The 15,409-nt window shown below is 38.5% G+C and overlaps 1 protein-coding gene across 1 annotated transcript in view; it reads right to left on the bottom strand.

Annotated features, from left to right (window-relative positions):
• Positions 1–11,870: 11,870 nt before the first annotated feature.
• LOC122797101 (kinesin-like protein KIF20A) overlaps positions 11,871–15,409 on the bottom strand; it is a 359,272-nt gene continuing 355,733 nt past the window's right edge. Inside the window, exon 12 of the mRNA XM_044065898.1 lies at positions 11,871–13,065. Within this exon, the coding sequence (XP_043921833.1) occupies positions 12,772–13,065 (294 nt within the window). The 3' untranslated portion in view covers positions 11,871–12,771. The remainder of the gene's footprint in view (positions 13,066–15,409) is intronic.

The raw sequence follows: 15,409 nt of genomic DNA on the forward strand, positions 1-15,409 counted from the left end.
GATGTTAGATTAATAAAAAAAACTTTATTTTTTTGAGATAACCAGTGTTTGATGCCTCTGTGATGCAGAGCTAAAATGAGGAAGTTCAGAAACAGATTTGTGGGCATAGACTCTAGGTTGTTTAAGGAGGCTTTAAATGATTCAGGAAAACTATTTAGGCAATACATTAAGAGTGAAAGGGAGACATTTGTATGGGGGGAGAGATACTTGTGGAGTTCTGGATTTTCCATTTTTTCTTTTTTTTAACTTTCTTTCTTGGAAAGAATCTTTTGCAGCTGGGAATTTGGGAGTAGAACTTGGGTCTCTCCTATCTACAACTTTCTAAACACTAAAAGTTTACTACCCTTTACCTTGGAAGGGGTTACGAGGGAAGGAATACATATATATTATACATGTATACAATATTGCATATAGTTTTTGCAATGGTTTGCTCGAGTATATTTGGTTGTGCCAAGTATAAAGACTAAGGGAGGGAAGATGATGTAATCAATAGAGTGAGGTGCGAGTGCAATTAAAGAATTGGAAGCCAAGCTCATGTGGCATGCACCTGATGAGTGGGACTGGCTATCTTTCCTCTAGGAGACTGTCAAGTCATTTATTGTGACAGTCATGGTAAATCTATCCATAGTATCCTGGAATATAAATGGTATAACTTTGATAGTTAAATGGGTCATAATTTTTGTGATAAAGCTAAACCCAAGGCCGATCTTACTGGACGAGATAAAGTCTGGTGCTCCTCCAATTTGAAAAGGATGGGGTAGGTTAGACTTATTCTGATATCAGGGAGGTAGAAAAAGAATGACAACAATGTTTATTATAAAAGAAATTTCCTGCAGAATTTAAGAATGCGCTTACTAGGAGGAGAATACATGCCCAGTGCCAATGGTCTGTTTCAGGGGCAGAAGTTGACAATAGTGAATGCATACATTCAGTTTGGGATGGATCAAACTGAACTGGCTAGAATTTAGAATATAGTTAAGTTTCCAAGAGAGGATAGTCTGGATAGGAGATTAAAACAAGAGGGCTGATACCCACATAAATATCATGGGACTAGTGCAGGTATATGCAGCTCGAAACAGGTGGGTAGAAGGAATTACACTGGGTATTCACATAATATGGCTCTTTGTCAAGAATCAAAATATTTATTTAAAAACAGTACATGCACATGGTTGGGAAGAGATTTCATGACAAAATACCATCAAATCATGGTCCACAAACTGAGTTTATGATTGGGAAGATTAACTTTGCAAAAACACTGTAACCAAACATTGGCAAAGGAGTGTTGTTTCTGAAACCACATAGGTGGCATATAGGTGAGACCATGACAAAAATGTCAGCTGCACAAAATTTCTTAGAAAATCTCTGGAACAGATTCAAGGAGCAGTTGTGGTTTTAACTAGAGAGGTATATAAAACAAACAGTGGGATGATTTGGGGAGCTGCAGAGGGACTTGAAAGAAAAGCAGTACAGACATGAAAGACATAAGCATGGTCTGTACTCATACCATACTGCTAAGGCCTGAAACTCCTTACTTGTATTCATCAGGTCAACCCCCCCCCCTTCCACACCTTTAAAATCATTTTGAAAGACGTTCGAGCCAAACTCTGTCTTTGTTCTTGCTCAGTTCCAGGATAAACTCTCTCTAAATATGAAGTACCTCTTCATACCTTACACCTCTACTTACTCTCTCTCTTCACTCACTTCCTTACTTCAGTTTCTCTTCCCTGATTCGATAAATATAACCCTGTTTTTTCTCTCCCACTTCATATTGCAATTCATGTTTGTATTATACTAACTTACCTTTAATTTCTCTAAACTGGCTAAAAGTTCTCTAAATAGTACGTCATTGTCATTTAAAAATTACACGTTTTTACATTATATCTAATTTGGTGTAATTGTTTCAACTGTAGATGTTTAGTTGTTTTTGTTTTATTATTTCTGAAGATTGTAAAATTATTGTCCATAAAATGTTTTTTTAATACTTCAAACTTTTCTTCCTGGGATTCCACTGAAAATGGGCACCTACCCAGTTGGACTTTCCCAGTAATGAAATATCAATAAATAAATACATTTGGATATGAAAAAAGATAGTCAAGGAAACAGATGAAAATGATTAAACTACTAGATGCTAGGATACATGGGGTAAATCAAAGACTTCTGTTGAAATCCTTCAATAACTCAGAGTACCCAGAGCTGTGTAGCCATAACAGTAAGAAAACAGAAAGTACAGTGTCTAATTGGTGACATCAAGAGTGGTACAAGCCATTCTTGATTTGACCCAAATTGGCTTTTAGTGAGTTAAGATAGAACACATTTTATATGGCTTCATGGATTATCATTAGGATTTACATATATCACTGTATTTTGAAGTAGGTCATCTTATCAGGAATTAACTAGATGTGCTTAGGTAAATTTTCTTACAGGAACAACAAAAACATGCAGAAATGTAGGTGTATATAGAGGAGAGGTACAGATAATATTGCAGGACATTAAGAGGGGGAGGCCTAATGGTATAGGGTACCCATGGATCTATGCGTACACTTGGGAAGGAACAGAGTTCACCTGGTTAATAAACTACATATATGAGAGTGAATTCCACTGAGTGAGGAAAAAATTATTACAGTGATAACAAAAGAGGGCAGGGAAAAGACATTGAAAGGTTAATGTATACCCATCTCAATTTTGAGTCATGACTACAACATTTTGGACTGATCACTGCAAACAGATGCAGGGAATTAATCCCAGGATTGAAAAATGTGGAGCAAACTGGGTCTGTTACACCACAAACAGCTTTTGTTAATCTCTTAATGCATGCAACTAACGGGATGCAAATAGGAAAGTGAAGGACTACCTGTTCCTAAGTTTTGATGTTATAATGGCTTTTTGACATGGTGAGATGGAAATATTTGCATAAGGGGCTCACCAAAGTGAGATTTCCAGGGGATTTCAGTGAATTACTTGAAAGTGTTTATATAGAGACAACAGCAAAAGTCAGGGTGGCATCCTTGGCTTTCAGATTAATTTCAGTTAGAAAGAGGTACAAGACAAAGATATGTACAGTCCCCTCTCGTTTTCACATAATATTTGGAAGTAATAGCAGAAAAACTAAAAGGTGCTCAGTTTAATGGCTGTAGCTTAGGGAATGGGATATATCAGTTGTTTCTGTATTATTACAATTTTCTACTATGTCAGTCAACATTTGAGGATTGGAAGAGATGAAGCATTTACAGAGTTGAACAATTCCAGGAAATACTCAGGCTAATAATAATAATAAGACCAGGACAATATTGGTTAAGTACAAGGATTCTCTGGCAATTCAGAGAAGACTCCCATGCATCTAGAAGACATATAATATGAAATACCTAGGGTTCTGCTTCAGAAATTCTTTGCAAAGCTCAGTAACATTAACACAGGAAAATATTTCACAGTGGATGAACCAATTTTTTCACACATGGGAATGGCTTCTATATTTTTATCATACTGCCCATGGGTAACATTGATTTGTTGTCCCTTTACTGATGTATATGCTGCTGAAGGACTACCAGTGTTTTGAGGTTAAGATATAAATATAGTACAATGCTGACTTGACAAGCAATGGAGGTCCAGGGGTCTCAGACTTTGATAGGTAAATAACAGTGGGAAATTTAAGAGTAAGTGACCTAATGAAGAACATATATCAAGCTGTATGGAGGCTTGTTTTAAAATGAGATTTAGGTGGGATTGGGAGTTATGTAAGTGACTGCTGAAGGCAATGGTGAAAAAGGGTCTAGGAATGGTGGGACAGAGATTATTAATGGTTATGAATTGGGTTTTCAAGGTAACAAAAACTAAAGAGTGATCAGGGGATATAGTCCCCTTAAAGATCATGGAATTGGAACTGTTATGTAATGGTTAATGATTTAAAGTTTTCAGGTGTGCTTTATTGATGCATGTGATGTTTAGAAGAAATTTGTTCTCTTCTACTGATGTGCAATAAATATGTATTTAAAAAAATAATATTGTAGAAGTGGATGTTTAGATCTGTATATGATCATGGACTCTGCATAAAGCAAGAGTGGAAGCTGGGGATGTTCTGCTCAATTCTGTTAATATACAAGGTAAAAAAGTAATGGGGAGAGGGCAGATATTTGTGAGATGCCTTTGTGAAGGGGTGCAGAGGGGGAAGTTGTTTATTTTAACTGCAAAGGTGTGGTTAGAGAGAAAATTGCAAAAACACTGGCATACTTTGCCACTCATTCAATGAGCTAGAAGTATTTGGAGAAGATGACAATCCAGTAGGTCACTGGACCGGTGACATGGCTTTTGTTAGTACCAATTGAAATGTCATTTATTAATATCCAATTTAGTTTCTTAAAAGCAGCCCTTGGGTTTTAATGTAGTCTACAGTTTGGATGCATGCAACATTTTCTAGCACTTTTCCACAAGTGTAGGAAGAATGGACATTGGTCTGATATCAGAGAGGTGTTTTAAACTGGCAGATTTTGCAACGGGTCTAATGACAGCTAACTTCAAAAATGATGATAATATATTGCTGCAGAAGGACAGTGCTTTAAGATGCATTCTGAAGTTGCTCTGACAAACTAGGGGTGTACTTCATTGAAGCCCAGAGAACCATTAGCTGGAATTGTAGAATGGAGGGAAATGGGGAGGAACCAGGTCTGGTCAGGATAAGTTGGGTGGAACTGGAAGGAGGAGGGGAGATGACTATATCCATTAAGTCAGTCTAACGTAATTGGACCTTCAGAGGTATAGGGTGTATTGCTGGAGTTATACGTGTGCAAGTGAGGATGCAGGCTACTGAATCTGGGTACTGATCAGGAGGAGGGTACTGGGGCTCCAAGTCCTGACCAAGACAGAATGTTATGCAGGATATTATTTTATTTATTAATTTTACATTTTCTTAACTGGGTGGGGCACTGATCACATATGACCAGTTGTAGTATGAGCCTGGAAAGTAGAAAACATCATGAAATAAATACATAACATGAGGAAGAAATTGTATGGGTTGTAACACAATGCAGTACAATGTAATAAAGTCAAGCAATAGCAATTGTAGACGGTGAAGTTATTTGTTAGTAATATGTGGCTTAACGATAGGAATCATGTGATGTGGCCAGATGACTAGCATTTGCATTTAGCAAGATCTGCATGTTGCTAAAAGATTCTGAATAGAAAATAATTGTCTTTCATGCAACTTCAGTATTAATTAGTAATGCGATTGTGCAGTGGCCTCTCAGTAGAGCTGGAGAACTAAGGAGAGGATATTTTATCAGGAATGTTGATGATTAGGTTTAAAATTAAGACTGTTTAACAAAGCTTGGTCTTATGGATTCAGATATCAACTAATATAAGTCTAAGTCTGCAGCCATTCACTGAAGTTATCATCTTAAAGTTGATTTAGGCTAATATCTCCAAATGGGAAAAACAGAGCATGTGGGATGGAGTATGTATTTCAAGGCGGCTTGTGAAGTTGCAGCTGTAACACAAATTTGAAAGTGTATTGCCTCCTCCTACTCTGGGTCCTGGCCTGCTAACAATATAAACGTAGCATGGAGAGAGGAAATGAAGGACGAAAAGCCATCTTGTCTCCTGTATATCAGGGGAGTATGGCTGCATCGAGTGCTTCTAATTCATATGTAATACTTCTAACATTTAGTAAGCAGCATTTTGTTGAGGTAGTAAGAGTGGGGGCAATACACGAGGGTTACACAGGGTCTTGATTCAATACTGCCTTGTAGTACAAGTAGAAGTATGATTTGTGTAAGTTTAAAAAGGTACCGTGACTTTTGCAGGGATGTCATTTTTCTGTTTTTGCTTCTACGTTTTGGTTATTTGTGGCCATGAGTGGTAAGTATGGGATGTGCTGATGATGGGATGAGGATAAGAGGATAGAGTGCTGAATGATTTGGCAGTGGATAGGTTTGCAGCAGGGCAACTATGTAATGTTGACGGCATGAGATAACTAAAGAAAGGGACTGTTATGATTAGCTCTAGAATGGCAATAATGTATGTTATAGGGAGATAGTGAGTGAAATGTACTATATGAACCTCAGTAAAACCTTCTAATACACAGACTAATGGGAGAATTGCTCTATTGTGAAATGAAGGTGCTGAATGAATTCCTGAAAACTTTCTATGTTTATTACTGATGAGATTTTCCTATTGAGGATGGAAGGAACTATATAAATTCCTAAAAAATTACACTTCAAGTGTCTTAAAATTATTTTGTTTGTATTACTGAAGAGCATCTTCATCTATAAGGCAGTTATTGTACATGATACAAACTGTCGAATTTAGGACAATCTTCCATGTTGTTTTGATTTTCAGAGCATGCTTGCATAGCGGGAAATTAATGGTTGCATCACTTTGTAAATCATTGTATCAGTAGGGCTTTGTCACAGTTAACGTTATATTAGAATGGTGGAACTCTATGTTTAAAATCGCTATTGGTTACAAAAGGCAGCAGTGATAGAAAGCATAAAGGCCAGACCTCTGGAGGTGGTTAAGGCTGAAGGGAGGGAGGGGAGTGAAGTAGACCACCAATCCAGTGTAAGTGGGAATATTGTGTCCTGTCCAAAAAGTTTCCCAATTTCCTGTTGGGAATGGCACAATATGATTCTCAAATTACTCAAATAACATAACAGAATGGTTGAAAAACAAACAGGCAACATGCAATAATAGATTTCAGAAGTGCCAAATGGCTTTAACCTTACACCCATGTGCTTCTCTTTTGTCAATGATGATCTTCATTCTTATCTGTCAGAACTAAACTTCACCCTCTGTGTGGATTTCCTTGTACTATAAAGCAAAAAAGCCAATAAGCTTCAAACAGTATATTCTACACAATTTCCTAAATGTCTGCCATTGGCTTCATGCGATTAGTAAAGCCATGTTATTTGGAACATACTAGAGACTTAAAGACAGAGTCATGGAGTTACAAACTTGTTTTTATATTTTTGTTGCATTTGCCCCCATGCCTGCTGACCTTGACTGTGCTTCATCTATATACAAAGTAAGGATCAGTTGTAATGGCTGGCATCCAGAGAAACATGAATTATTTTCCTTTTCCTAACTTCATCTCCTCCATTTGAGGCTAACACCTGCACATTCAGGCATGAGGGTCTCCTATGCATTCCTCTGTGCATACACATACTACTACATGCATGCTAAGAAGCTAGTATGTGAATTGCAGCAGCCCTGCCCATATGCTGTATCCGGTGCAAGCCTGCTTCTATTAGGTACCTGCATTACAAACAGACTGAACTCCTCTCTCATCCCAATATAGTAAAGCTGGCATTAGTCACTAACTTCCAAATTCTATCAGCAGCTGTTCCAGCTCCAAAGGCACTGAATGGTCAGTTCAGGGTCATCTGGGATGCAGTCAGAGCTTTATCCTCTAGAGCCATAGAACAGGCATAAGGGGACAAAACTCAATTTATCACCAGTTACAAACCAGATCCATGATAAGAGGGCTGGGACCCAGTTTCATCTTTCGAATTTCACAATGAATATGTAGCAGTAGTCTAGCAAAACTCAAACTTTAAAATCAGTAGTCTGCATACTCAAAATGCAATAACTTTCATAAAAGATTATTTTTCCAAAACCAGAGTATTTACTACATCATCTTATCCTGACTTCTTCCAAAAATCGCATTTTACTACAGACTACCCGAAATAAATTGTCCAGGTTTGGCAACTTAACAGAAGTAGTGAGTTCCATTGCAAACCTCAGAAAAGAGCAACTATTCCACCACACATTAAAGGACCACTTTGCTTCTGCATTCACTAATTTAGATTTTACATAACTTCAGATCACGTTTACCCCATAAAGTTTTTTTTCTTGTCACTACACTTTCAGGCCTAGTAATGAGGGTTTGCTCATAAACACCAACCTACTGAACAAGCCTTTTCCAAACTTTGCTCCTGCAGTATGGAATGCCCTTCCATCCCCCAAAACTACAGTAAAAGCTTAATGTTCGTGAAATATTACTTCTACAGCGTCAAAATTAGTTTCTAAACTGCAAATGTTTTTATACTAGCTACTCACATTAAAAGAAATACAGGTGCATTTTGCGATGAAAAGATTATTTGCATGTGGAAGGCATTGTAAATGACACACTTACTGTATGTAAAAGCATTGAAGAGTGTTTAATCTTTGCTGTGTTTTCTCTGCTTCAAGATCAGCTGTTACAGCTCCTTAGTTAATTATACAGAGGATTATCAGGTCACCTGATCATAACCATGCTATTATATGCTTGGAAAATGGACGTCACAAAATTTTACTCCAGAGCAGAGTAAAGAAAAATTTGAGGGGGGAAATCTTAAAATCCATTTCAAGAGCATAAGGCAACCTAGTTATGAGTAAAGGAACCTCACCATAATGTTTTTGTTGTAAATGGAGCTTTACCTATGCTATGTACTACCAGTTATACAGAAAGGAAAAAGAAACATTGTTGGAGATGTAACTTTTTGAAACGGTGTTAACACAAGAGTGATCACAGAATCCACTGCTGTATGGGGAGATTTGCATACTCCAATATACTATGAGATACAGAGGGGAAGAAAGCAAGTTGTAGAAACATCATGTTTTAACAGCTTTGAAAACAGTAACAGACTTGGTGCTGCCTCAATCAGTTTAAAAAGCTGTAAAAGACTTTGCACTGCCACACACACGTGGTGTTGCAGCATGAACTGTAATACAACTTTTATAGATGTTTACCTTGCTGATGCTATCCTATTATAGCTGTTATTTACCTCTCTAGAGGTAGACTACAGTGCTGAAAGGTGTTTAACAAAACTTTTGCAAGCATCTTTCTTGCATGAGAAGGGTGTTTAAAGCTGCATTTTTCATATTCCTTACAGTAATTGTGACATTCCACAAATTACACAGACTTCCTGTACTTCAGCCTGCACTTTCAAAAATCTGACTGTAAATATTGGAGGACTTTAGAGACATAACTGAGTGTCTAGCCTGGGATGCTGTAGTAAAAGGTCATTGGAAAAGCCCACTACTCCCCTTAATTGCTAATGATGGTCTCTTTCTCCTGCTATTACAAATGGGGCAAATTCTATTCCTACACTGCAATGGTACTTCAAAGTGTAATACTCTTTGCAGAGGCATGTGGCAGAAAGCTCAATATCAGTGTGCATTCTAAGGGGGAGAAGAAGAAATTTACCGCAGCAAACGTTATCATAAAATTACCAGAATTCTGTGGAATTCTGTCTTTTGAAGAGGTCCATAAATCTCTCAGATATACACCATTCAGAACTTACAATACTAACAAAATCATTCTTTCTTCATAGGACATGGTGACAGCAGACAGTGTAAAAAAAAATGGATACAAAACCACAAAAATCACCTCACGCTCATGTTAAAATGTATTATAAAATTGCCATGGACTCCAAAGATAACCACAAGGCATTCTTTAGCTATGTCAAGAATCTAAGTGGCAATTCTCAATCTGCTCGGAGTTAGTGCAGAATGGCACAAAATACACTGAACCGACTGATATAGCCAACATCCTGGCAGACAGGTTCAATGCAAACTTCACCCCCAAAGGGCTCATAACTATACCAGAAGAATGTAGTGCCCCTGAAACCACTGACACTCAGGTTACAACAGCCATCTCCAAAGCCAAAATCACAGCATCAATGGGACCAGACAGTGTCCCAGGCTGCATCCTACATGAGCTCAAAGATGAACTAACCCCTCACCTAAACACACTGTTTAAACTCAGTCTCTCCACAGGCTATGTGCCCACAGAGTGGTGCACAGCAACGTTATTCTGCTCCACACAGGTGGAGCCACAACAGACCCCGGGAACTATCGCCCTATAAGCCTGACTAGCTTGGTCTGCAAAGCTATGGAGCGCATCATCATTGATCTCATTAACAGAGACAATGGAAACCTCCAAACACTGCACCCTGCCCAGTTCGGCTTTAAGGGCAGATCATGATCCTAAACCTGGTGGACTTCTTTGAGACAGGTACCAAGGCTATAGACGATGGAAAGGTGGTCCACACAGCCTACCTAGACCTCATAAAGGCCTTTGACACCATTCCCCACTCAGGTATTAAAGACAAGCTCACCAGCCTAAACATAAACCCCTACATCATGAGATGGGTTGCCAACTGGCTCCCGGACAGAACCCACATGGTAAGAGTTGTGGGATCTAGGTCTGATTCTAAACCAGTTACAAGTGGCATTCCCCAGGGCTCAGTCCTAGGACCCCTCCTGTTCAGCATACACTTCTCAGAGGTACAGGCAAGCACAGGAGGACTATGGCTGACCAAGTTCACAGACGACTGCAAACTAGGGGCTATAACTGACTCTCCAGCTGACATGACATCCTCCAAAAGGGTCTCACTGAGACAGATACCTGGTGTCAAAACCATGGCCTCAAGCTACTAAATGCCAAAAAGTGCATAGTCATCCCCTTTGAAAAAAAAAAGTACCCACAAACTACCACATAGGTGGTAGCCCCCTAAATACAGAAGATGTAATAAGGGATCTGGGGATCCAAGTAGATAGTAACCTCTCCTTTGATAATCACATTGCCAAAGTGGTTAGAACATCCTTCTATGTGGCCCTCCTAATCACAAAAGGGTTTGCATCCAGATCGAAAGGGGTCATTGGGCCCCTCTACACATCACTTATCAGGCCCATCATTGAGTACAATGCCCCATTTGGGATGTACCTTACAAGACACCTGCAACAGCTGGAAAGACCACAGAAGTACCTCACCAAGAGGATTCACTGACCTCAAGCAGATGCCCTATGCAGCTCTACTGAAGAAACTCCAGCTGTACTCTGTTGCATACCACCTACTCAGAGGTGATCTCTGCCCGACATACAAGGCCATGTCCAACCCAGAATTGATGGACATGCACCACCTAAAAAAAAAATATTCCCTCGAGCCCCCTCGCTCCAGGTATCTAAACCTCACCACAACAATAAATAGGACGTGCTGGAGGGATAGATTCCTGTCCCAGAGACTTCCCATGCTCTAGAACAAGATTCCAATCTACATTAGGCAGAGCTCCTCGCTAACCCTCTTCAAGAGAAACCTTGACAAGTGGATAAAGTTTACCCCAGGGATCACTTCAATGGCTGTGCTGGACAGAGGCACAAGGAACTAATCTAAGGGGGCGGCGAAAGCCAACACATTCTGGCTAGGCTTATAAATACCTTCGGAAAGATAACTTAGTACCTACCTATGAACCTATTAATCTTTTTATCACAGGGAAAGGCAGAACAGAAAAAAAAGGCCTCAAGACAGTCCATGGTGCACTGCTCTTGATTAAAAAACAGCTGGCAGAATTGACATTAAGCACAGATACCATTCTTAGATGGATTCTTTTTTTCTCTATCGTTCTTGGTCTAAAATAACTGTGTTGAGGTTTTGAATGCAGAAAATTTAATTTAGGAAAATCTGGTTAACTACAAGGTCAAACAAATATTTCATAGCACATATACTACATAGCAGCAATTCTGCCCCTCACATTTCAGTTAACCCACAAATGCACTGGAAACCTAATGAGAACTTAAATATGTTCATCCCTGCTCTTGTGGGTTTCCTCCGGGTGCTCTGATTTCCTCCTATATTCCAAAGACATGCAGTAGCTGGATTGTAGACAATAAATTGGAAATGTGTAAGTGTGCAATGTGGAAGAACACTGGCAGGGCTAGCCACCCAGCATTGTAAAAATTGGCTCTAGATGAATGTCACTCAAGGTGATACTCTGACCCCATGTAAAAATGGGAAAAAGGGATTGTGGATGGATGGATGGATCTAGCATAATGTACATGTGATTAAGACGGAAATAATGAAGAAACAGACATCTATTAATTGAATACGTGTCAGTCAGTCAGTAATCCAAAATTTAAACTTTATTTGAAAAACAGTCCATGGAATAATTGCATAAATTCAATTCTGGATGCACAGAATTGATATATTTAAATAAGAAATCTAAATGTTACACTAATTCATTTAAAATAGTAAAGACAGTATTATAAAACTGCTTAACACTGACATCACAATAGGGAATAGAAGACACTTAAAAAACATGCGGTGTAGCTTTCAGCTGGAAGAACCGTTTCCAGACAAACTGCACCAATATCCCAGGCCTGACAATGTAAAATGCTAAGTATTGATATTAATTATTTTTCTGAGGTATGCATTACATTCAGTCATATTTCCTGTGAAGCACCTTTCCAACCAACAGTAAATGCCCAAATGGGCAGCTGTCTGATAGCTTATATTCCTGATGCCACCTGTCGTATTTGTGTGTGTGTATGATGCTTTATCATCCAGTCAATTATATATTAGATTCAAATCACAAAAATTGAGAGCTACTGGGAGACAGAGCCCACCACAATTTCCTTTATTTATATATTAATTCAATTACTCATCATAGGAAATACAAGAGAATGCAATTAAAATGTATGGCTTTTGGTGAGTTGTCAGATTAAAAGTTAAGTTGGTGCACTGTTATTTGATCTCAAAGTTTTTAGTTAATCATTTCCAGCTTCTTTTCATGGTCTTGAAACTCAGCATGTTTTAGAAACTTACCAAGAATAAATTTGTGGTCTAGTATAGCCTAAAATACTAATACTTAAAAATGAACAAATTATATAAATAAAAAAGCATAAATACTGATGAGACTTCTTTGTAAAATTTGTGTGTCACATTTTAAGTACTCCCCTGTAAACTTGTAAAACTACAGAGTCCATAAGGTCATGATCAGCTTTCACTAAACTGTTTGCCTTTATTTAAATGTTTTGCTCATCCACCTTCTGGCCTTTTTGTTTTCTGGAACTAGTTGGTGTATCCAAGACAGACTTTGAGAGCGCTTGGCGCAGAGCATACCGTTTGGGTGAAGTAGCAGCCATTGAAGACTTCAGATTTGCAAACAATCCCTTCTTACGTTTTGGTGGGACATCATTATCTGATGGCAAGTCCACCTTTTTGGTCGCATCCAATATTTCTTTAAGTTCTGAAATGCTGTTCTCTAATTCAAGAATGCGTTCTGCATCAGTTTGTTTTGCACATTTGAAACCAATTTCCTGGAATGAGATAAACATGGATAGTTTCAAGTAAATAAAAATATTCAGCATTTGCTATTGCCATCTGGTATGAATCGGCATGAATAACAATGGGAATTTGTCACTATTTTATGGAATCCTATATAGTAATTTATTCACTGGCATACACGACTGCACTATTTGAAGAAAAATGCAGCTCAAAACAAATTAAAGGTCATAGCTTAAAATCTGCATAAAAGCATCTGTCACTCTGCCACATTCAGCAAATGTCACCTTTCAGATCTGAAAAACTACCAGAGTATTAAAAATTATGTAAAAGGGAACATCACCTCTCATTCAACAGATTACCTTTCATGCTACAGTGTCTAGGATTTGCTTAAGGTTTGCTTAAGTTGTTGAGCAAAAAGTAATTGAACTAATTTTAAAAAAAACATTAGTCGGTGGGTCAAGTCAAGTGGTTCTTCAGCAAGATAGCCGTACAGGCAAGTAAAAAAAGTGGGTGCTACATCAAGTGACACATCTTAAAGGCATATAGTCGATGAGTCAAAAGGTTTGAGTGATAAAGGATTTAGCTACAGAGAACCACAGTAAAAAGTTGCAGCTCTACCCCCATAATAAACAAGAGAAAGGAGGGAACCACAGTGACATGGCATTACTCATTGTTGGTTATAGTGTTATGGAAGGGTGGCCGCAGTGTTACAGTGGTTAGCACTGCTGCCTCACATCAAGAGCTCTTTGGTTCAATTCTTGGCTGGGGTGCTTCTGTGTGGAGTCGGCATGTCCTCACTGTGGTCTCATGAGTTTTCTGCAGGTACTCAGGTTTACTCCCACATCCTAAAGACATGCTGCAGGTGGATTGGACACACTAAATTGGCCCAAGGTGCGTATGTGTGCCTTCTGTGCAAGCTTGGGTGCTGGGCTGGCAACCCAACACTGAAACTACACTGCCAATCATTCTGCAGACTTTTGTTACCCTGTGATGGCCCCTAATGGGAAAATCCAAAAGGAGAAGGTTGGAAATGGAATAGCTACTTATGCTTCTCTCTAAAAGAAGCAGTAGAGTGCTATGATAATGTAATGGGGTGGAGAGAATATGTAGTGGAATGATGGAGAAACCTCAACTTATAGATATGTATGATATAGAACAGCATGGTGGAAGAAAGGGGACATTACCAAAGAGCAGCTCACAGTATCAAAAGCCTCAAGAATGCAGTTGCTTTTAGTAAGGAAGAAGCAGGTCAGATGGTTGGCAAACTGTCATAAAAAGATTTCAGAGACAAGACTCTTATGAAGCATGGAGCAACTTGAGATAGGTAGATGACAAAGGCAAGTTTTCCACACACATGACGGCTGCCAAAGGATATAATGATATTTGCTGGTGAATCAAGAGAGAAAGGGCATAAATCCTCTGCAGATGAGATAATCACTAAGCACATTAAAAAGCATGACACTAACACTGTTTTATGCAGGCATTACCATAACAATGTTAAAAATACTCCAGGGAATGAAGCTGGATTGCCACAATGGTAATTCCACATCTGGCCTTTCATTCTCTGCTTCTTTTATGGTTAGCTATCTCAAATTAATTCTGCGTCTAAACTGCTGATGAAGAACTGGCAAAATTAAGAGTAATGATCACTTTTGTCTCAAAGGCATAAACATCCATTCAAAGGGTAAACAAATTACACAAACAATTCATATTTCTGGCCATCAGATACGGCTTCCCACCTTGTGATTTTAAAGTACAAACAATCCACTTATACTGTAGTAATAGCCATAAAAAGTCAAACGTGGTATGTCTGCAGCTGGTGAAGCTGGCTTGATGGCCTGAATGTGCCCATAAGCACTTAAAACATCATGGGCATTCAGAAGCCATATAGCTGAAACAATGGAAAGTCCTTAAGGGGTCACTGTGGGTGTGTGTGTGTGTGTGTGTATCTATATTTTATATATATATATATATATATATATATATATATATATATATACATATACACATATATATCTATATATCTATATATCTATATCTATATATAGATATCTATATATCTATATCTATATGGGTCCACTTTGTAAATTCGAAATACTGACATCTCGAATTTCAGTATTTCGAACTGACAAAGCCGCATACTCATTTTTGAAACTGGCAGAAGTGCGAAATTCAAAATGCTCGGATATTTTCAATTTCTGCTTCCGGTGGTATGGAATGTGAATGTCTGGGTTTAATTTTGGTAAGTTTGTGTGTGTACGTATGTTGGTTAGGGGGTTAGTGTGAGTAAGTGTGTGTTGTGACTGTTGTGTGTGTTTGAGGGACTGTAAGATGTGCTTGTGCGAGAGTTTCATTTGTTTCTGTTTCTGTGATCTC

The sequence above is a fragment of the Protopterus annectens genome, chromosome 3.part0 (assembly GCF_019279795.1).
Source record: "Protopterus annectens isolate FY-2018-M chromosome 3.part0, PAN1.0, whole genome shotgun sequence".
In the NCBI taxonomy this organism is placed as follows: domain Eukaryota; kingdom Metazoa; phylum Chordata; order Ceratodontiformes; family Protopteridae; genus Protopterus; species Protopterus annectens.